We start from the raw sequence: 22,465 nt of genomic DNA on the forward strand, positions 1-22,465 counted from the left end.
CGAAAGATTATCCCACTACCTTACATACAATTAACCAAAACAAAGAAACAAACACATTTCCCAGGTGGCCTTGATCAATGAACTAAATGACTAACATTTAATTATCCTAGTACAAGCAAAATATTTCCACAAAAGTTTTTACAATTCAATTTAAATATTTTATATCAGTGAAGTGCTTTTTTTTCCCTGTAATGCATTTACAAATTACCCATCATTAAGTGCTAAAGTTTTAATTATGTGAATGCAGATATAAATATAAAAGGTTTACCCTGCACACGCCTAGTGTGATCATGTGAGCTAGGCCATGGTCTAAATTAGTGGTCTCCAAACTGTGGGCCGGGGGCCAGATGCGGCCCTTTGCTTGCTTTTATCCAGCCCTTGGGGCACTAGTTCATCCACTGATTCCAACAATGAGGCATAACCCCCACTGACCCCACCAATGAGGCACAATTCCTCTCACTGACACCAACAATGGGGCACAATTTTTTGCAATGACACCAACGATGCCTCCTAATGATACCAAACATGGGGCACAATTTCTCCCAAAAACACCAACGATGGGGCACAATTCCTCTCACTGACACCAACAATGGGGAATTGTTTTGTCCCCACTGATGGCCACTTTTCTGTTCCAAAAGGCCACAGTCCAGCCCCTCTAAAGTTTAAACAACAGTAAATGCGAAAGTTTGGGGCCCCCTGGTATACAGTAGATCACAAAAATGTTCAGCTATAGATTTCAATGAGGGATTCATGTAAACAGGTTTTTCTTTGCCACATTCTCCAGAGAAGAGCGTCAAGGATACATTGGAGGTTTAAGAAAAGACTCTTGCGTATCTTATTTAAAGTATTGTTTATGCTCTTCCATGTCAATGTGATGACAAGTTATAGTTATATCAAAGGTATCAAAACTGTAAGCAGTATTTTAAAGGAAAAATGAATGTACATGCTTTTTATGGGCATTCTATTAGTGGACCAGCTTTATATTTAATCCAAAAAAAAATGCTGGCTCATAAGAAGAAACAATTGTCCCACTGCTCTGCAAAGAGATGCAGTGTAAAGAGTGCTGCAATATATATTGCCAAGCGTGGCAACAAGGAGGGATTCTTACCTCCATCTGCTCTGCTGTAAGAAAAATGGTCCCTAATTTATGGTTTACATTATAAAGTGGTCTATAGACCCTTCAGACATATGGGGAGTAAAAGGTCAATTGATAACAGTCTACGTGTGATTTTTTTCTGTTTAGGTTTAAGCTTATTCACCTTTGTGCACAAAAAAATGTATCTATCACAAAATGTCAAATGTGTGAGCATGAACTGTGAAAAAGTCTGCAGCTGGATTAAAAGCCAAACCCCTTTTTCTGTGCTGCCTGAGCTGTTTTTAAAGTGGTTCATAAAAAATATTTGAAAGTATTTAAAGCAAATGTGAAAAAACTGTCTGCATCAAGAAGATCGGTAGTCCCAATGACATAATAGCTTGCTGATGAATGTCATAACCATGTATTAGTAGTAAAGGTCAGGATGTCCTCTGCAGGCACTTTCTGAGTAACACTCAAGTGAAAGGTTAGTGTTCAAATCTCCAGGCTGGCTCTGCCTGCTGCTGCACGGCACTCTCACCACTTCTTTCCCCTGTGAAGTACAGCAAACATTAAAATGTAAAAAAAAAATCAAATGCAGTTCCATATTTTATCCTTATAAAGACCCTGCAGATACAAAAAAATATTTATTTATCTGAAAAAAATGCACTCAAATGCTGACAACACATAGCATTTTTATAGACTGAGTGGTGTCAGCTCAGACCCGTTTTGTTGCTAAACTACTTAAACCCTCCCACTCTCATCTCTACAACAAACACCAATCATTGTGTAGTCCCAAGAAAAGAATTAAGAGGACTAGTTAGACTCCACGCAAGAAGTGTGCACAAGACACGAGACAGGTCTGAGTTTATGACTTGGTCAACGGGTATTTTTTGCACTTATTTGACATCTTTTGATTTCTATCTATCTGTTTGATAATAGTTGATTGTCAGGGTTTACATACATATTCGGTTATAAATGAAAGATAGGGAAGAATGAAAACTAGGGAAGTAGTGAGTAGCCCTGGTACATAAAGCACCAGCTAACATTTTTGTTTTCTACCAGGCCAGGTGGTATAGTAGTATTTATATATTGCCAACACTACTAACACTTTAGTGAAGTCTACCATACAGGCATACAAGCCTACCTATATTAGGTAAATATGTAGGTTGACGTCACTTTCATATACGGTCTGTTGACTAGCTATTATGAAGATTTAATAGTTTCAGCACTTTAACCGGTTCACGACTGGCTCGCGCAGATATACTGTGGGAGAATGGCTCCCCTGGGTGAAATCCTGTACGGGTACGTCCTTCCCTTTTTCGGTCACCAGAGGGCACGCACGTGCCCGCTGCACAGCGGGGGGCCGCAAAGAAAAAATGACAGTCAAGCTGATATTAATGCTGTCATAAAATGGCCATCTACTCCTTCCAGCCATCCTAATTCCACTGTGCATGCATTTACTAATGTGACATGCGGTGTGCGTCTCTCACTGCACTTTGATACATTGCCATCACTGCCCGGGAACAAGCATGCAGATTATGAGTTCTTCCTTAACTTTGTCTTTACTGGCTACAGAATTGTCGTGTTGACGAAGCTAGAAAACTGTGGGTCTCTTGACCACTTTGCCCATGCTTACCAGCTGGTGGCTCATTGACAGTAAGGTGTTTAAAAAGATCTGTAAACTCCAATTCGTTAATATCTTCAAGGATATCATTTTGGATGCCAGTGCTGCCTCCCTTCTCGGAACAGAATTTTAAAAACCTAAAAAAACAAAACACTACATTTGAATTTTTGTACAGCAGACCCATGTGGAGAAAATACAAGACTAAGGTCTATGGTTGGGAGAACATTTTAGAGGACATTTAGCTTCAACAATGTGAAAATACTATTGCAAGTTGCAGCTAGCTAACTCTTAAAGTGGTTTTAAATACAGCAACGTGCATCACTGGCTGAGACAGCAGCAGGAGCCGTTGGCTGCTGCTACTATCAATAACATCTAGTGAGCCAATAACGAGAGGGTGGGGGCGGGGCAGAGCCATGGCTCTGTGCGTCTAATGGACGCATTGAGCAGGGCTCCGGAGCGAGCATGCAACAGTGCCCCCAGAGTATGCAGCTTGCCACTGGCTGAAGAGGAGGAGCCAGGAGTGCCGACGGGGACCTGAAAAAAGAAGGATCGGTGCTGCTCTGTGCAAAACCATTGCACAGAGCAGGTAAGCATGACATGTTTGTTATTTTTTGTTTTAAAGTGACCCACAATGTCACTTTAGGACAAATTGAAAGGAACAATATATTTATTAAAATATCCTTAAAGTATATAGAAATTACCCAGGATTTTCAGGGACAGTTTTGAAGACAAGTAACTGTAAATGTCTGATTTTACAAACCTATTTTCTCTGTAAATATGATTGCATTTCGAACACTAGATAATATAGATCAGAGAGATTAAAATGGTTGAAAAAGCTTATCCCCCCCTCCCCCGCAAAAAGGAAGGTTTATACTTACTTACCTGCTCTAGGCAGTATAGTATTGCACAGAGTGGTCCCTTACCTTCTCTTCTGGGGTCCCCCGCTGGCACTGTACGCTCCTCCTTTCTTACTTGTGCTCCCATAGCAAGCTTTTCTTGCTATGGGGGCACATGTGTGGGAGCGCCTTTGAGCCGGGCTGTGCGTGTCCATAGACACACACACACCATGGCTTTGCCCTGTGTCCTGCTCTCTCCTGTTCTGCAGATGGACACAGTGCTGGATTGAGAGATCAGGTGAGTATTTTGGTTGGGTGGGGAAACAGGTAGTGGGTAATTTTTTAACTTAATGCAAGAGAATGTATGCATGCACAGGGAAGCCACACACCATCTACCCTGTCTGTACAAGCATGGACTGCCTCATTACACACCAACTACTTACAAGTACCATGTGGAGTGAAAGGCCCCTGGGTTACTGCAGAAGCACAAAAGTTGAAGCTGGGCCCCCTGGACATCTGCCTGGCCCTAGGCAGATGTACCAAACTTACACAGGTGGTACAGAATGGTTACCAAGTTCGCAAATATCTGCAGACTGCTTATTACGTCTTTTATGCTGCCTATCTTAACAAATGTATGCAAGTAAGCCCCTTGTTTTGAAGCTAGAAATTAATTAGGCAGATCCTCTTTTTGAATCAGTAGGGAGGGTGTTGACGATTTTAGTTTTGTAAAAAATTATTACAGTATCTTTGGAAAATATTTCAGAATGCTAAACATTTTCTAGCCACCTACTGGCATGCATAAGCAATAGATATTTTTATTTCCCAGGAAAAAAAAAACAGTATGATTATACATTTCATTTGTTACTTACCGTGCCCAATAAGGATCTTCGGAAAGTATGATTGGGTTTCCTACTAGAATTAAGAGGGCCTTTGCTCTAGTTATAGCCACATTAAACCTCTGCGAAACAACACAGAAAAGAGACAGTTAAAACAGAATAGTTAAGCAGTTTGCTTAATGTGTAATGGGGTATTTACACTATGTTTCCCTCCCTTCTTTCAATTCTGCCCTTGGTTTCTTTTTCTTCTCCCTTACCCCTCCACTATGTTCCACCTACAGTATTTAGCTTTCTCTTCAACTACTTTCTCTTTTTTCTTTTTGCCACATATACCAGTTTTATGGTCACCCATTTCCAGTCTCATCTGAAATCATATAAACTGATATTTGTATATTTTAGTGTGATAGGTTTCTGCATTATTGAAAGGAGTGCTATTGTATCATTTTTATACAACAGTGTGGGGTAGGTTTCTTCAAGAGTTTTACATGCAAAAACAGAACAGCTAAACTGGCTATCCAATATGCAGTCCGTTACTTGACTGATTCTAAAGCAAATAATGTGGGCATTCTGCTTAAAAACCTGATTCATTAGCAACTTAAAGCGGATGTGCCACGGGAAAAATATATTAAAAGCCAGCAGCTACAAATACTGCAGCTGCTGACTTTTAATATAAGGACACTTACCTGTCCTGGAGTCCAGCGCCGATCGCAGCAGATGACGAGCCGATCGCTCGTCACCCTGCTGCTCCCCCCTCCATCCTCGGTGAGGGAACCAGGAAGTGAAGCGCTCCGGCTTCACTGCCCGGTTCCCTACGGCGCATGCGCGAGTCGCGCTGCGCCCGCCGATTGGCTCCCGCTGTGTGCTGGGAGCCGAGTGTTCCCAGCATACAACGGGGGACGGACGGGAAGGAAGGAAAAAACCCGTCCTTTGCCCATATCGTAGGGCCGGAAGTGGGTGCAGATACCTGTCTGTAGACAGGTATCTGCACCCCCCTCCCCCCTGAAAGGTGTCAAATGTGACACCGGAGGGGGGGAGGGTTCCGATCAGCGGGACTCCACTTTAGAGTGGAGATCCGCTTTAAGAGCACATAACCTTTTCTATCGGTTGAACTAGATGAACTTGCCTTTTCAACCTAACTATGTACCTCAAGCCAGACCCAATAGGTTGGTTGGTGACTGACATTAAGGTCTACAGGAAATCTACCCAAACAGAAGAGTATCTGCTTTTTGACACTCTGCACCCACTGGAGCTCATACTGGGGGCTATTAGAACTCTTCAGCATTGGATGAGATGGTGACAACAGGCACAGTGTCTAAAGACAAAGAACGCAGACATCTCACGAGTGCCTTTAAAGTTTGGGTTTATCTATGCTGGGCTTTTGTCAAAACATTCACAAGGAAAAGTAAAATCATGGAACCATCAAACAGAGGAAAGAAGCAGAACTCAAGGAGTAATAGAGTCACCCTGTATGCAGCTAGAGTGTTAGAAGGATCATTAACCACTTAACGCCCGCCGCACGCCTATTTACGTCCACAGAATGGCACGTACAGGCAGATGGGCGTATATATATACGTCCTTGCCTTCTAGCGGGTGGGGGGTCCGATCGGGACCCCCCCCGCTGCGTGCAGCTTACCTCGGGGAGCAATCCGGGACGACGGCGCGGCTATTCGTTTATAGCCGCTCCGTCGCGATCGCTCCCCGGAGCTGAAGCACGGGGAGAGCCGTATGTAAACACGGCTTCCCCGTGCTTCACTGTGGCGGCGTATCGATCGAGTAATCCCTTTTATAGGGAGACTCGATCGATGACGTCAGTCCTACAGCCACACCCCCCTACAGTTGTAAACACACACTAGGTGAACCCTAACTCCTACAGCGCCCCCTGTGGTTAACTCCCAAACTGCAACTGTCATTTTCACAATAAACAATGCAATTTAAATGCATTTTTTGCTGTGAAAATGACAATGGTCCCAAAAATGTGTCAAAATTGTCCGAAGTGTCCGCCATAATATCGCAGTCACGAAAAAAATCGCTGATCGCCGCCAATAGTAGTAAAAATTTTTTTTTTTATGAAAATGCAATAAAACTATCCCCTATTTTGTAAACGCTATAAATTTTGCGCAAACCAATCGATAAACGCTTATTGCAATTTTTTTTTACCAAAAATAGGTAGAAGAATACGTATCAGCCTAAACTGAGGAAAAAAAAAAAATTATATATGTTTTTGGGGGATATTTATTATAGCAAAAAGTAAAAAATATTGCATTTTTTTCAAAATTGTCGCTCTATTTTTGTTTATAGCGCAAAAAACAAAAACCGCAGAGGTGATCAAATACCACCAAAAGAAAGCTCTATTTGTGGGGAAAAAAGGACGCCAATTTTGTTTGGGAGCCACGTTGCACAATTGTCTGTTAAAGCGACGCAGTGACGAATCGCAAAACCTGGCCTGGGCATTTAGCTGCCTAAAGGTCCGGGGCTTAAGTGGTTAACAAACATTGCATGCAAGTGCCCTTCAAGCCCAGTAATACACCGAGACCCGATGCCCAACATACAACATAAACAAAGTAACCCAGTGTATGAAGTGTAGTGTAATGAGGGATGCAAAGACCTCTACATTAGGTAGACAAAAAACTTCTCAACAAATAAATGACCCAACATAGTAGGGAAAATTCCACAGGTTAAAGCTCAGCAATTTTCCTTAACTTATAAGTATAACTAAAGGCTTAGCTTTTTTTGTTTTAACAGAGTGGCGAGGGTTTAGAACTTTTGGTCATGTTTTATTGTTCTCTGCGCACTCCCACTTTGTGTCCTGTTTACTAGTATTATCACCAAAAGGAAAAATAAATATCCCACATTTTGGGTTGTCACCAATAGGACACAGATGGCAAAATGACAGGGTTTATAACCCTCTATTACTATATCTGCAATAAAAAATTTAACTTTTGCCTTTAGTTCTACTTAAAGTGAAAGGCACACTCCTTTAAGAATAGTCAGCTGCACATTTTGGACAAATAGGGCAACTGGTACCCAAGATGTGAAAGAGGCCATTTATGCCAAATTGGAACAACCATCCCTGAACAGGATTCCACAATTCTTCCACCCTATTTGTGGACAAGCAACAGCTATATATTCTTTCGATGTCTTTGCTACCCATGTGGATATAAATGCTGGGGTATTGTACACTCACTGGAACCAAAGAAGCAGCTTGGCGAAGAAATAAAACATTTTCAACATTACAAAACAAGTACAATTTAATGTGACTAACTATGGCAAGTTAAAACAAATGACTTGATTGGAGAAGGCAAGACATTATTTGTACAATAAAAAAAAGAAAACACTACATGCACTCTTAGACCCGGTTCACATAGGGGCGGCATGACTTTGGGGGCGACTCGGCAAGGCGATCTCAAGACGATTACAGAGGCGACTTGCAAAATGACTTCTGTATTGAAGTCAATGCAAGTCGCCCCGTGTTGCCCCCAAAGTCGTACAGAAACCTTTTTCTAAGTCGGAGCAACTTGAGTCACTCCTATGAGGCCCTGTACACATGATCAGTCCATCCGATGAGAACGGTCCGAAGGCTGATGGTCTGATGTGCCTACACACCATCGGTTCAAAAACCGATCGAGTCCAACGCGGTGACGTAAAAAACAACGACCTGCTGAAAAAAACGAAGTTCAATGCTTCCAAGCATGCGTCGACTTGATTCTGAGCATGCCCGGGTTTGGAACCGATGCTTTTGCGTACTAACCATCACTTTTGACCTATTGGTTACCAGTCCATCAGTTAAATTTTAAAGCAAGTTCTAAATTTCTGGACTGAAGGATAACGGACTGATGGGGCCCACACACGGCCGGTTTGGACCGATGAAACTGAACTTCAGTCCGTTTTCATCAGTTTGGACTGATCATGTGTACAGGGCCTGAGAACGGTTCCATTGAACAGAGCGGAGGGCGACTTGCCAGGCGGCTGAGTCGCCTGACAAGTCACCCCTGTGTGAACCGGCTCTCATAAGCTTGCAGTTGTTTAACAAACTAATCACAAATCAAATAATATTCTTACAATCCACCATTAAATCTCTGCAAGTAATTATTTTAATAACTTGCACTTGTTTAGTGTAATTAGATTTTTAACATTTTCTTACATTATATTTAGGGGATACACTTAGACAATTAGCTATATTTCATATTGCCTTAAAAGTATCCTATAGAAACAAATGTGCAATTATTAAAGTATTGCCACATACAAAAAATAAAATAAAAGGAAAATTACTACCTACCTTAGGATTTGTCAGAAAGCCAAGACTGAATTCTTTATCAAACTTGACATAATCCTTAGCGCTTCGTACGGTGGATATGAGGATTACCTTACGTTCCTGACCTTGAAACTCCTCCACAGATCCAATCTGTTGTAAGAATACAGAATCCAATTTTTAGAGAAGAATATTTGAACCTATGTAGAGTCTGATGTGCGTTCCTCTTTACAATATCAATATCTGGATTGCTTGCTCTTCCAGGACAGTTTTATCAGCCTGTCTTCACTTGTGTCAAATTTTTCTCTGTTGGGGGCTCCACCCTCAGCAGCCAGTGTTGGTGCATTTAAGTGAGTTAGCCGTTACCGACTCTAGCACTTCAGCCTCTGTCTGTTCCTGTGTTTGAGCCAAGTCATTCTGTCTTCTATATTTGGATACGATCCTATTACAAGATCTCTTGACTTTGCTTCTGATCTGTTGTGGGCAGGGTCTAATGCACCCATGTTTATAAGGTAACACCTTACCCGAAGGTGTGCTTACCAATGCCCGGGACCAGGCAGAGGCTGTGGTCATGTGAAAAATCGAACATTAAAGAGGTTATAACCCCCCCTCAAAAAAAGATCCTGTTCCCTTATAGCAGGTTAAACAGCACAGTGCTTGTGCTGTCTAATCAGTCCATCTCTATGATGTAAAAAACCTGGTTGATCCTGCCTGTTGCTGTGTCCCCCTTAGTGTGCTGACCATGGTAATAATGGCTGCTGATCCATGATACCATGGTCAGCTTATGAGCCAGTGTCATCCCGCTGCTCTCTCTGTCTCTCTCCTCCTCCCTGCCTGTCAACTGTGTGTGTGTGTGTGTGTGAGCCGAATTTCTTCCTCGCCCCTCCCCTCCTGCCGTTATTAGTAGCTGGCAGTAAAGTTAAAAAAAAGATTACTGCCAGCCCCTCTGTTTTACTAAGCTATACTACCCTGTGTACCTGTTTGTAAAAAATTGGGCCTGTAAATACCTTATTACGGTTTGTTTCTGGCCGGTCATGTGACCTCCGGCCACTTTCCTCCCACAAACTAAGAGCTAAAGTGGGAGGGGCTGAGCAGACAGCACACCAGCGGTCATGTCACCTCCCAGCTCACATCGGAGGAAAATGCAGAGCCTTTGCCCATTCTACCAGCCTAGCTTACCCCTGTTGCCTCACACAGTCGAGCACATAGCATGGGTCTCATGCGTGCCCTAATTAAACTCTTTCCTTCCCGTTCCCGTGATGAGGCCTTAGATCTCTGTAATGCTAGTCTGCTCCTAGTGACTCTAGGAGACGGACAGCTAGGAAGGGAGTCAGAGCACCAACCTCCTCGCTACCAGAGGACCTGTAACCTAACCAGGTTTTTTTCAACAGTGAGAGACAGCATAACAACAAAAATATCAAGAAAAACGCATTTCATAAAAGTTATAAATTGATTTGCATCTTAATGAGTGAAATACATATTTGATCCCCTTTCAGTCAGGAAGATTTCTGGCTCCCAGGTGTCTTCTATACAGGTTGGTAATGATTAAGCACAGATCAGATGCGTGAAACCCGTCTACGTGACTAACACCTGGTGTCCCTGGTGTATTTTGACTGTCTGCAATAAAAGGCAATTTTGGAAACTTTGGATGTGCAGCCATTTCTTCTTTTTCTCAAGTCTTCTATACAGGTAACAAGCTGAGATTAGGAGCAGTCTCTTAAAGGTAGTGCTCCTAATCTCAGCTTGTTACCTGTATAAAAAGACACCTGTCCATAGAAGCAATCAATCAGGTTCCAATCTCTCCACCATGGCCAAGACCAAAGAGCTGTCCAAGGATGTCTGGGACAAAATTGTAGACCTACACAAGGCTGGAATGGGCTACAAGACCAAGCAGCTTGGTGAGAGGGTGGCAACAGTTGGTGCGATTATTCGCAAATGGAAGAAACACAAAATAACTTTCAATCTCCCTCAGTCTGGGGCTCCATGTAAGATCTCACCTCGTGGAGTTTCAATGATCATGAGAACAGTGAGGAATCAGCCCAGAACTACACAGGAGAATATTGTCAATGATCTCAAGGCAGCTGGGACTATAGTCACCAAGAAAACAATTGGTAACACACTAATCCGTGAAGAACTAAAATCCTGCAGTCCCCCCAAAGGTTCCCCTGCTCAAGAAAGCACCTGTACATGCCCGTATAACGCTTGCTAATGAACATCTGAATGATTCAGAGGAGAACTGGGTGAAAGTGTTGTAGTCAGCCAAAATCAAGCTTTTTGACATCAACTCAACTTGCCGTGTTTGGAGGAGGAGGAATGCTGCCTGTGACCCCAAGAACACCATCCCCACTGTTAAACATGGAGTTGGAAACATTATGCTTTGGGGGTGTTTTTGTGCTAAAGGCACAGGACAACTTCATTGCATCAAAGGGTCTATGGATGTGGCCATGCACTGTCAAATCTTGGGTGAGAACCTTCTTCCCTCTGCCAGGGCATTGAAAATGGGTCGTGGGTGGGTATTCCAGCATGACAATGATCCAAAACACACGGCCAAGGCAACAAAGGATGGGCTCAAGAAGAAACACAGTAAGGTCCTGGAGTGGCCTAGCCAGTTTCCAGACATTAATCCTATAGAAAATATGGGGAGGGAGCTGAAGGTTCGAGTTACCAAACGTCAGCCTGAAAACCTTAACGACTTGGAGAGAATCTGCAAAGAGGAGTGGGACAAAATCCCCCCTGAGATGTGTGCAAACCTGGTGGCCAACTACAAGAAATGTCTAACCTCTGATTGCCAACAAGGGTTTTGCCACCATGTACTAAGTCATGTTTTGTGAATGGGTCAAATACCTATTTATTTCATGCATTAAAATGCACATCAATTTATAACTTTTGTGAAATATGTTTTTCTGGATTTTTTTGTTATTCTGTCTCACTGTTAAAATAAGCCTACCATTAAAATGATACACTGACCATTTCTTTGTCAGTGGGCAAATATACAAAATCAGCAGGGGATCAAATACCCCCCCCCCCCGTACCTCCTCTTCTTAGCCGTGTAAGTTAGAGTGGTGCTAAAGCCTTAAGGTTTTTTACCTTAAAGTGGATGTAAACCTGATTTCTGAAATTTGAGCTGGGCACATATATGTGCAGTGCTTCATTATCTCTCTTCGAAGCACTATGTCCCCTAGCTGTCTCCTGCTCCAGCCTGATAACTCCTGACAAGTTCTCCGTCACATATCATAAAGGCAGCCTGAGTTTTGTGTTGGGGAGGATGCTATAAATAGATTAGCACAGAGCTGAACGATTCGACAAACAGAGCTGAAAGGCTCCACCAATGAGAGGGAATGTGTTCCTTTCCACCAATAAGCTGTCTTGGCTGTATGCCCAGGCTTCACTGAAAACAGCAGATATACATGTAAACTGTATATAGGGAGATTTGTTTCATCCCTGTGTATCATCTGAGGTTGTTCACTTCACTGGGTATATGTAAGGGTTTACATCCACTTTAATGCATTCTATGCATTAAGGTGAAATACCTTCTGTGCTGCAGCCTTTCCCCAGACCCCCCCTCCTCTTTTGCTCACCTGAGCCCAATCCGATCCAGCGATGTTCCCAAATGCAATAACTCTCTCCTCATTGAACAGATCGATAGCAGCAGCTTCTGCTGCTGCTAATCAAATCCGGTGATGCAAAAGCAGGGGCAAGTCTTGTTGTTTGTGTCAATAGATGCAGAAGCGGGACTCGGGAACGAACGCACATGGGTGATCCCTGCTTTCCTTGGAGGCACATGATGAAGAGGAGGGGCCTGGAGCTTTTGGGGACCCCAGAAAAGAAGGATTGGAGCTGCTCTGTGTAAAACCATTGCACAGAGCAGGTAAGTATAGGCATGTTTGTTTGCCATTTACTATTAGCTTGCAACATCGTGTCTTTATTCACCAAGGTCATGTTTTAGTTCCTGCTCTGCCCTGGACTTCAACTATGCTCTTGTAAAAAAAGTTCTCTCATTCCTGAAGTCCCCAAAATGACTAAAAAAAAACAGTAGTCATCTGTTACCCATAAAACTCCAGTGTGATGTGATGTGGGTATCCTGCAGTTCCAGGACAAGGTCCTCTGGCACAAAGATTCTAAACTCTCCCAAATCCAACCACTGTGCTTATGGCAGGAGCCTCTCCTGCCTCTGCATCAGCCTGGCCTTGGTGTCATGTGACAAAGTATTCCTTTGCACCTCTTATACTTGTTATTTGATTTTTGATTTGATTTGATACAGGATTTAGGTGCACAGAGACCCTATATTTAAACTTGAATTACCAATACAAAGATAAAAGAGCCTAGGGTATCGAATATAAAGGAGGTAACATAAAACAGAGTAAAACTGGGGAGGGGATAACCCTCCAGACGGAGGAGGAAAAAGAGCATTCAAAGTCCATGTTTTTGATTCCTATTCTTCATCAGATTATCAGTAGGCCTGAATAAAGAGGTAGGTTTTTAAACCCTTCCTAAAACTCAGGAGGGAAGGTAAGGACCTTAGAGATGCTGAAAGGGAATTCCACAGCTCATTGCCCTTTGTGACCAGGTGTCTGTTGCCAGTGGCTTCTACACATGTTAAGGAGTTTCCTATGAACTGAACAATTCACAGCACATAATATGCAGAAACCCCAATTTATTAGCCTCCTCAAACGGCAGACTCCTGAAGGGACTTAAATTTGGGTACATGTCCAAGGCTGACTATTAACAGTTCTGTGTTGGATAGTATGACATGCTTATTTAGAAAGATATTCTGCAATGTTCCATAATTATGCTTCTTTATCTTACCTTGAGGTCTTTAACATCTGGAATAGCTTTAAGTTCCTTGTCTACCGCTTTCCGAATCTTTTCCACCTAAAACATATAGGAAGACCTTTACTAAAATACTTATATGGTAGCTCCAAAACTAAAAGAAAGTTCATACATTACTCATTACTAAGGGCAATGGAATTGTTCGGAGTACAATAAGGAACAGACTGCCCTTTAGTACACTGTAGTGAATTATGCACTGGTTTGTAAAGAGATGGCTGGTTCTATTCAACTTTAAAATTCACAGACGGCAGTAGCAGTTCTTGCTTCCAGAAAAAGTTCCAAACTATACCTTACATGAAAAAGTTTCAAAACTCTTGCTAAATAAAAATTTTGTAACACCAAATTTTTGCTTTAACCCAGAGGTGTCAAACTCAGGTTTAATGAGGGCCTTATAAGCATGATGCTCGCCCTCAAAGGGCCGGTTGCATCTGTAAGATAATATAAAATGTATCTACTATTTATCATATTAAATAATTGCCTCTGCATTCAATTACTGATTTTAGTAATAACTTATGAGTTAAGCTGTGAAGAGCAGGTGCAGACTGGCACAGAGCCCACTTACATCCCTGTAGCAGAGGATCCAAGTCTGAAAAGGAGGGTTGCACACTGCTGGTATCATCCACAAGAAACTTTATTGGGGACGGCTCAGACAGAACACCATGGCAGAACCATGTTCTGTCTGAGCAGTCTCCAATAACGTTTCTTGTAGATGATACCAGCAGTGTGCAACCCTCCTTTATAGCTGGCATATATATGTATTATTTTCATAATAATTATAGGCAGATATCCAGAGAACCCTCCTTCCCCTCTTTACATCAGATGCCAATAGCTCCCCAACCATCAAAAGTCAAGAATCCCCCACCCTCCTCCATCACAGTGCACTCCCTTACCATAGGTGTGTGCAGCCTATTGTATTAGGGTGTGCACCTCAAAGCTTCAACACATATGCCTTTGTGACATATTAATGGGCCTCTTTCCCACTCGTCATCCTAAAACAATGAGGGGAGCAGGTGAGCACACAGGGGCACCTGGGCAGCAGAAAGAAAAACAACTGGGACAAGAGGGGTGGCATACATTGGTACCAATCCCCTGTATTTTCTTCCTTGTGGCAGCTGAATATCGGTGAGAGGAGGAGGAGCCCTCTTTCAGCTGCTGCAGAAGAAAATACAGATCGGTCCATTAATTTCCACTCCAGCCGCCTATACTGTCCAGGTTCTGGAGGTCAGCAAGTAAAAATCGCAGCTTACCTGTCACCTGCCCACAATTGATGGGTTGCCAACTCCAGGATTAGGGTGTGCCCAGGTACACCCCTTGCGCACGCCTATGCCCCTTACCTTGTGCTGCTGCTGGGAAGAAGCTCTTGTTATAGCTTGGAAGCAAATGCCTGGAGGAGGAGCACAGGAGGGCTGGAGTCAGCTGAATGCTGAGATGAGGGGGTGCACAGAGAGGAATAGGATCTGTAGGAGGAGGTCTACCCTCCTCTCTGCTGCCGACTGCTGAGAAGGGGGAGGGGGCAGAGACCATGGGGGTTCCCGCAGCTGCAGGAGAGATGTAACGGCCACATAAATGGCATCGTGAGACAGATTCGGCCTGCAGGCCTTGTGTTTTACACATGTGCTTTAACCTTATCATTTTATGTTCTTCACGTGCCTCATGTGATAAATCAGCATCAAAGCAAGACAATAAAAGGTCAACATTAACTGACATTATATATTACTGTTTATTAAGAAAATGTAAAACTCATTGACTGTACCTGTTTCCTGTAAGGAGAAATGATTCCAATGTCTTTGGCAGAGATTTTTGCTATTCCTTTCTTCATCTGTGTCTCTAGCAGATCTTTGACATACGACATGAGCACCACAATCTCAGCCACATTGAAGAAGGATGGACTATTTCCTTCTCGTTCATCTTTACCCAGCACACCATGGAAAATTATCGGAAATCCCTTTAAGTATACAAAATGAAAGCGTTTATGCAGGATACCAAACAAACTGATACTTATAAAGTCTGTCTTGGTGAAAGTGAAATGCTGCCTTCTTATTCAAACAGTTTACAGAGAGCAGCACACTGCTAAAAGATTAGGGATGGGTGAAGTTTCAAGTTTTGAAATCTGAAATTTTGGAGCAAGTTGGAAGATTTTGATGAAATACATTGGAAGTCAATAGGTTTTGAAGGGTGCAATAGATTTTATAAATGGTTCCTGGGGGTTATGGATGCTCCTTTCAAATTTTGCAAAAAGGCTCCTTATTATGCTCATTATTTAAAAAAATTCAGCAGAAGGGAAAAAGAAAAATTATGGTATAAAAGGATTGTACATGAATAATGAAAAAAATGCAACACAAATGAATGCTAAATTGAAATAACTAAAACTACTGTAAAAAAAACAAAACACACAAAATGTTGAAATAAATGTTAAAAATTAATATACATTTTCCCCAAGCATATTTTGTCTTGACATCTCACTTATATGAGAGTTTACACAATTTTAAAGCAACCTCAATTTCACCAAAATCACTCTGTTCATCTAAAACAGACATATACAGTAGAGTGTTCGAAGTCCGATTGATTTCTATATTTGCTGCGGTGGCTGTGGGAAGAAACCTCGCCAACAGGCTCACAGACAGTAGCACCTGACAGAGGTCATTCTAACCCAAAAAGTCACAGTAGCAGGCTTTTATTAATTATTTATTTATTCAGTGCTCAAAAATCGACATCGGAAAGGCAGTAGGAAGTACCAAGTACTTTTCAGAGGTGAGAGACAGCACCAATATACATTTTTCATGAGAGGAAAAACATTAATCTAGTTATATAAAAGAAAGTGGTGGGATGGTCAGGGCCAGACCTGCCTATGAGCACCACTATACTGTATAAGCATCATAATGAATGAAGTATAATGGAGGGTGCAATTGAAACAGTTTCTTAAATACCACCCTTAGGGGCTCTCAAGTGGCAGGCGGCTTCACGGTTAATAGATATTCACAGTAACCCCAAACTGAGGTGATAGTATAGAGAATACACCCTAGATCAAGTGGTTCTCAACCCCTGTCCTCAGTACCCACTAACAGGTCAGATTTTAAGTATAAGGCCCTGTACACACGGGCAAGAATCTCGTCAGGAAAAAAAACATTGTATTCCCAGACGAGATTCTTGGCAAGAATCTCTTGGCGCCCGAGTGTACAGACTCTTGTTTCAAAAGAACCGTGGTTCTCTTGAAAGGACAGAACGTGGTGACGTCATCGTGTACGACGAGCATGCGCTCGTCGCATTCAATGCCGTCGCCGCCATCTTGCTTCACCCTACCTATGCCGTGGAAGCATTTTCTATTGTTTTTTTATCCATAGGAAAATTTAAAACATGATCTATTTTTTTTTCACTGATGGAAAACAAACTGATGGGGCCCACAAACGATTGGTTTGTCCGATGAAAACAGTCCATCGGTCTGTTTTCATCGGACAAACCGATCGTGTGTACATGGCTTTAGTGGGTCCTGCAGACAGGGGTTAAGAACCACTGCACTAAATAGTTCATGAGATGTATGAATAACTGAGAATAAAGAAGAGGGGAGGGGATGGGAGGAGGCATATGGAGGGGAGAGGAAGAAGGAGGGATTTCCTTCCTTTTATATACCTGCAGGTAATGGAGAAGTATGTAAAAAACAAGTAGGTTCCCCATGGGGTAGTGGTCATTTCTAGCAAGGATGAGCTGCCTTACTGCGCTAATTAGGCGTTGGAGCATTTATATAATGGAGTCGATGTAGAATGCTGGGACATGACCCAGAGATATTCAGCTGTAGTTGTAAAGCAACTCCAGGGTCTCCTAAACCTTTCTTTCGTATTGTATAAAGTGGAAGACAGGTCCTCAATATACATAATCTCGTTCAGTTTGGTATACCACAGAATTTACAAGGTGGTGAGGATTGTTTTTCTCATTAGGTTGCTCAGTAAGGTGAAGAAGGTCTGCAGTCATATTTTGAACAGTAGCAGTCTTTTGACGAACTAATATTTATGGAATGAGGTTATTGCTTGTGAGAACAAAAGATAATCAAATCATCATCATATGCTTTAAGAATCAAAGTTTTTGCCATAAATTTGTGAGACATTTTTTCCAGAAATGCTTACCTTTTTTGGCAGCTTTTCCCAGTTGCAGTATGCATGTGTAACCATTTGATCCGCTTTGGACTGTAGCTCTTTGTCGTAGAACAGTTCATTTGGAATAGTAAGAATATCGGGGTGAGATCTAATTGAACAAATAATATACCCATAGTTAATATAACAATAATATACAATAGTTTAATAAAGTCACTGAAAGAAACCAGAAATATATAACTAAAAGTCATAAAAACAAATGAAACAGAAGAGAAAATGTTGCATCTATTCCTATTGGGATCTGTTTAATGTTGGGGATATTACATCAACATCATAGCACAAGCAATACATTGTGAATGCTAATCTGCCTTTGTAAACAAGGCGATTCCCCATTCTGCCAGATGACATGACTGAGATCGGGAACAGTGATTTCTGTCATGTCCCAGTAAGCCCATCCCTACTACAGTTAGATTACACCCAGAGAACACAGTTAACCCCTTGATTGGCCCTAGTGTTAACCCCTTCCCTGCCAGTGTCATTTATACATTGATCAGTGCATTTTTATAGCACTGATTAATGTAATAATGTCACTGGTCCCCAAAAAAGTGTAATTTGGGTCAGATTTTTCCACTCCATGTCGCAGTTCCGCTAGAAAATCGCAGATCGCCGGCATTACCAGTAAAAAAAAAAAGTCTGTAAATCTATCCCCTAGTTTTAGACGCGATACATTTTGCACAAACCAATCAATATACGCTTACGCTTATTTTTTTTTTACCAAAAATATGTAGATGAATACATATTGGACCAAAATTTTGGATATGTGTTATAGCAAAAAGTAAAAAATATAAAACATTTTCAAAATTGGCACTCTTTTTTTATTTATAGCGCAAAAAATAAAAACCGCAGAGGTGATCAAGAACCAGCAAAAGAAAGCTCTATTTGCGGGAAAAAAAGGCCATACATTTTGTTTGGGCACAACGTCGCACGACCGCACAATTTTCAGTTAAAGCAACACAGTGCCTTATCACATAAAATGGCCTGGTCATTAAGGAGGCAAATCCTTCTGGGGTGAAGTGGTTAAAGACCTCCTGCCGTAAATGCTAGTTAACTGGCTGTCTAAATTCAATAATTTCTGAGTCAATGGCACAACAAGCATTCGGACCGTGAAGCCAAATGCGTCAGATGGACTTTTTCCATCGGAAATTCCGACCGTGTGTATGCCCCATCGGAAAAATTCCATTGGAAATTCTGATGAATTCCATCGGAGTTTAAATATAGAACATGTTTTATTTTACTCCAATGGAATCTGTTCTTCCTTGATGACTCGAGCACCTATGTTAGTCTATCAAATTTAGAAAAGGCCTTCCCTTTCCTTCTCTTGTCATTGGATTGTCATATCCCAAAGCCTCTTCTGGTTTCTAAAGTTCTGCCATTTATCAATTGGGGTGGGAGAATTGTCAGATATTAAGGTCCCATGTAAAGCCCAGGCCTAGGATACAAGTGGGCTTCACATGCATGCAGGGAAAGCCATTTGAAAATCAAAACAGGTAAGTTGCTTAGGTTTTGTGTGAAACATTTTTAAAGCTGCAAATTTTAAAAAGTCCCCCCCCCCCCCAAAAAAAAAAAGAATCTCAAAATACCCATAAACAAAGGCTTCTGAATGCTTTATCATCCTCACAGGATGAGGTTAACTATTGAGGGGTCTTTACAGAGGTTAGTAATTTACTGGTTCACAACATGGACAAATAATTGCACCTCTACAATAAGTACATATGGCCAGATTCACAAAGGAGATACGACGGAGTATCTCAGATACTCCGTCGTATCTCTCAGAGTATCTATGCGACTGATTCATAGAATCAGTTACGCATAGATAGCCAGAAGATCCGACAGGTGTAATGGACTTACACTGTCGGATCTTAGGATGCAATACCGCGGCCGCCGCTGGGGGGAGTTCACGTCGTAAACCAGCGTCGGGTATGCAAATTAGGAGTTACGGCGATCCACGAAGATTTTTCCCGTCGTTACGTCGTCGCAAGTGTTAGATTTCCGTCGCTTTTGAATTTTTTAAAAATGTTTTCTTTTTCCCGGCGTAAGTGCTTTGTTGACGTCGCGATTCTCAAAACGTCGGCACGTCGGGAAATTTTTGCGACGGGAGCATGCGCAGTACGCCTAATTTAAATGGTACCCGCCCCATTTGAATTGGACCGCCTTGCGCCGGACGTGTTTTTACGATACACCGCCGCAAATTTCCAGGTAAGTGCTTTGTGGATCGGGCACTTAGACTGAAAACTTGCGGCGGTGTAACGTAAACGGTTTACGTTACGCTGCGCCGCGGGTATGTGAATCTGGCCCATAGTTTACTTCTATTTCTAGCATAGACCCAGAAGGTAAAGTGAGGCAGCTGTGTTAGGCTCACCAATTCAATGGGGCATTTAACATCTGCTTTTTGCCAGCAGCAAGTTGACTGACTGGCCGTTGTTGCACATCCCCTGGAACAGTCATAATGCCTGCAGTGCAGGTTTCCAAACTAAAATCTGGAGGCTCCCAGGAAGATAAAATTATGTATTGGTGTCTGTTTTGAGCTTGTGGTCTTTGGCAGTTTAGGTGTACAAGAGTTTTTTTTTTAAATTAAGAAACAATTTAAAGTAAACATGGTGGATTCAAAATATGGGTAATATGCTAATCTGTTGTACAAATTCCAGGGCTATCATCTTTGGCCATGCTTCACTTTAAGACAAACATGTGAATATAAGTTTTGGGACAAGTGATATGTAAATGTTTTTCCAGAACACTACTTAAAGTGTTAATAAACCCAGGAGCCTGCATTCACTATATCTGGTCTCCCACAGTACACAGAACATGGAAATGCAGTTATTTTAGTATATATAAAACTGCTATATATTTTTTCTCATCAGCAGTCAGAGCAGTCTTTTAACTTCTATCAGTGTCTGGTTAAAATTTGTAGGAGTTTTTATTGTCCCCTGATTGTCCTATGAGGTTGCAGGACCCCTGACCCTCTGTCTGGACAGTGCTGATTGGCCCTGTGCTGATCACATGCACTCTCCCAAGAAAAAAAAAAAAATCTGTAGCAATACACACCAAACCAAGCATGTGCGACTTGCCCCCGAGGCTCTGTTTTATCAGCAGATAGGAATGTAATAAAAAACTATTGTGCTACTGTGAGTAAATCAGTGTTAAAGTGGTAAGGTGTAAAAAAATAAATACATTTTGTAACGTTCAAAGCAGCTGTATATAAAAGTGTTCACAATACACCAACGATAAATGAAAATAAAAATGTGATAAGCGCTCCAAACAGTAGTAGAACTACTACAATAAGTGTCCACAACAAACATTAATGTCTACTCCATGAATAGGGCCAGATGACCAGTGAAAATATAAAGTGATAAGAAAAATTAGCAATCAACCTGAATTACAAATTATACCATAAACAAATAAATGAATGGAAAAAATGCCTAAGACAATAAATATGTGAATAAGTAAACAATGTCCTTGAACGAAGAAGTGTGATGGTATAAGTGTACTAATAAGGTGGTCTTCTCAAAGATAGCTGGTAGTAAATCGATATAAATGAAGAAGCATCCATAATCAGTCTCCCAGAACTCTCACCTTGCTGCTACAAAAAAATAGCATGTAGCGTGGGTGTAAGCTGGTCTGGGGTGTATGCCTCACTCTTTCCCGATACTGTCCTCTATAGCCGTTTCTTACATCTATTAATGGTATCAGTTACCAATGGATGGTGAACCTGTAAGGTAGCTCAATGCTCCGTGGCTCACAGTGCATTTTATTGAGATATGCTGTGTTACTAAAATGTTGTAATTTTCAGTTGTTGTGGATCAAATGGATAGGTTGCCTAAATGCAATGTGAGATAATACATTGAACTGCCAATATACGAATATGGGCCCTTAACCACTTAACCACCAGCCGCCGTCATATAACGGCGGCAAGGTGGTTGCTTAACTGGGGGTTGCCGTTAATTAACGGCGCCCCGCAGAAGCAGCAATGCGCGCCGCCTCGGGCGCGCACACAGAAGATTCTGTGCGCGCCGGGTCTATGAGACCCGGCGCTACACAGATCAGGGAAATTGACCAGTAACAGTGGTCTTTTTCCATGTGATCGCGCCGTCCAATGACGGCGCGATCACAATGTAAACACAACAAGGTCAGGGAAAGTTTATCTCCTCTCCTCTCCTCACACAGTATCAGCGAGAGAGAAGAGGAGATAAACTGTGAGTTTTGCAAGCCATACCAGTGCCCCATAGTGCCCATCTGTGCCCATATTGCCCCATAGTGCCAAATATGTGCCCATATTGCCACATCAGTGCCAAATCTGTGCCCATAGTGCCACATCAGTGCCACATCTGTGCCTAAAGTGCCACATCAGTGCCACATCTGTGTCCATAGTGCCACATCTGTGCCCAGTAGTGCCACATCTGTGCCACCTGTGCCACACCAGAGCCGCACCAGTGTCACCGGAGCCGCACCAGTGTCACCAGAGCCGCACCAGTGCCACCAGAGCCACAACAGTCCTATACCAGTGCCAAAACAGTGCCGTACCAGTGCTGCCTGTGCCCACCAGTGCCGCCTGTGCCCACCAGTGCCGTCTGCGCCCACCAGTGCCGCCTGCGCCCACCAGTGCCGCCTGCGCCCACCAGTGCCGCCTGCGGCCACCAGTGCCACCAGGGCCGCCTGTGCCCACCAGTGCCGCCTGTGCCCACCAGTGCTGCCTGTGCCCACCAGTGCTGCCTGTGCCCACCAGAGCCACCTGTGCCCACCAGAGCCACACCCGTGCCACTACAGTGCACATAAGTGCCGCCTTCTGCTAATCAGTGCATACCAGAGCCACCAGAGCCACCTGTGCCCACCAGAGCCACCTGTGCCCACCAGAGCCACCTGTGCCCACCAGAGC

General features: G+C 42.6%; 1 protein-coding gene across 1 annotated transcript in view; it reads right to left on the minus strand.

Moving 5' to 3' along the window:
• Positions 1-520: 520 nt before the first annotated feature.
• Positions 521-22,465, minus strand: part of LOC120927053 (putative helicase MOV-10) — a 136,922-nt gene continuing 114,977 nt past the window's right edge. The window contains exons 16-22 of the mRNA XM_040337484.1: positions 17,569-17,686; positions 15,204-15,395; positions 13,427-13,492; positions 8,648-8,773; positions 4,405-4,493; positions 2,712-2,836; positions 521-1,625 (exon numbers count right to left, since the gene is read on the minus strand). Coding sequence (XP_040193418.1) covers positions 1,561-1,625; positions 2,712-2,836; positions 4,405-4,493; positions 8,648-8,773; positions 13,427-13,492; positions 15,204-15,395; positions 17,569-17,686 — 781 coding nt within the window. The 3' untranslated portion in view covers positions 521-1,560. The remainder of the gene's footprint in view (positions 1,626-2,711; positions 2,837-4,404; positions 4,494-8,647; positions 8,774-13,426; positions 13,493-15,203; positions 15,396-17,568; positions 17,687-22,465) is intronic.

The sequence above is a fragment of the Rana temporaria genome, chromosome 2, assembly GCF_905171775.1.
Source record: "Rana temporaria chromosome 2, aRanTem1.1, whole genome shotgun sequence".
Classification (NCBI taxonomy): domain Eukaryota; kingdom Metazoa; phylum Chordata; class Amphibia; order Anura; family Ranidae; genus Rana; species Rana temporaria.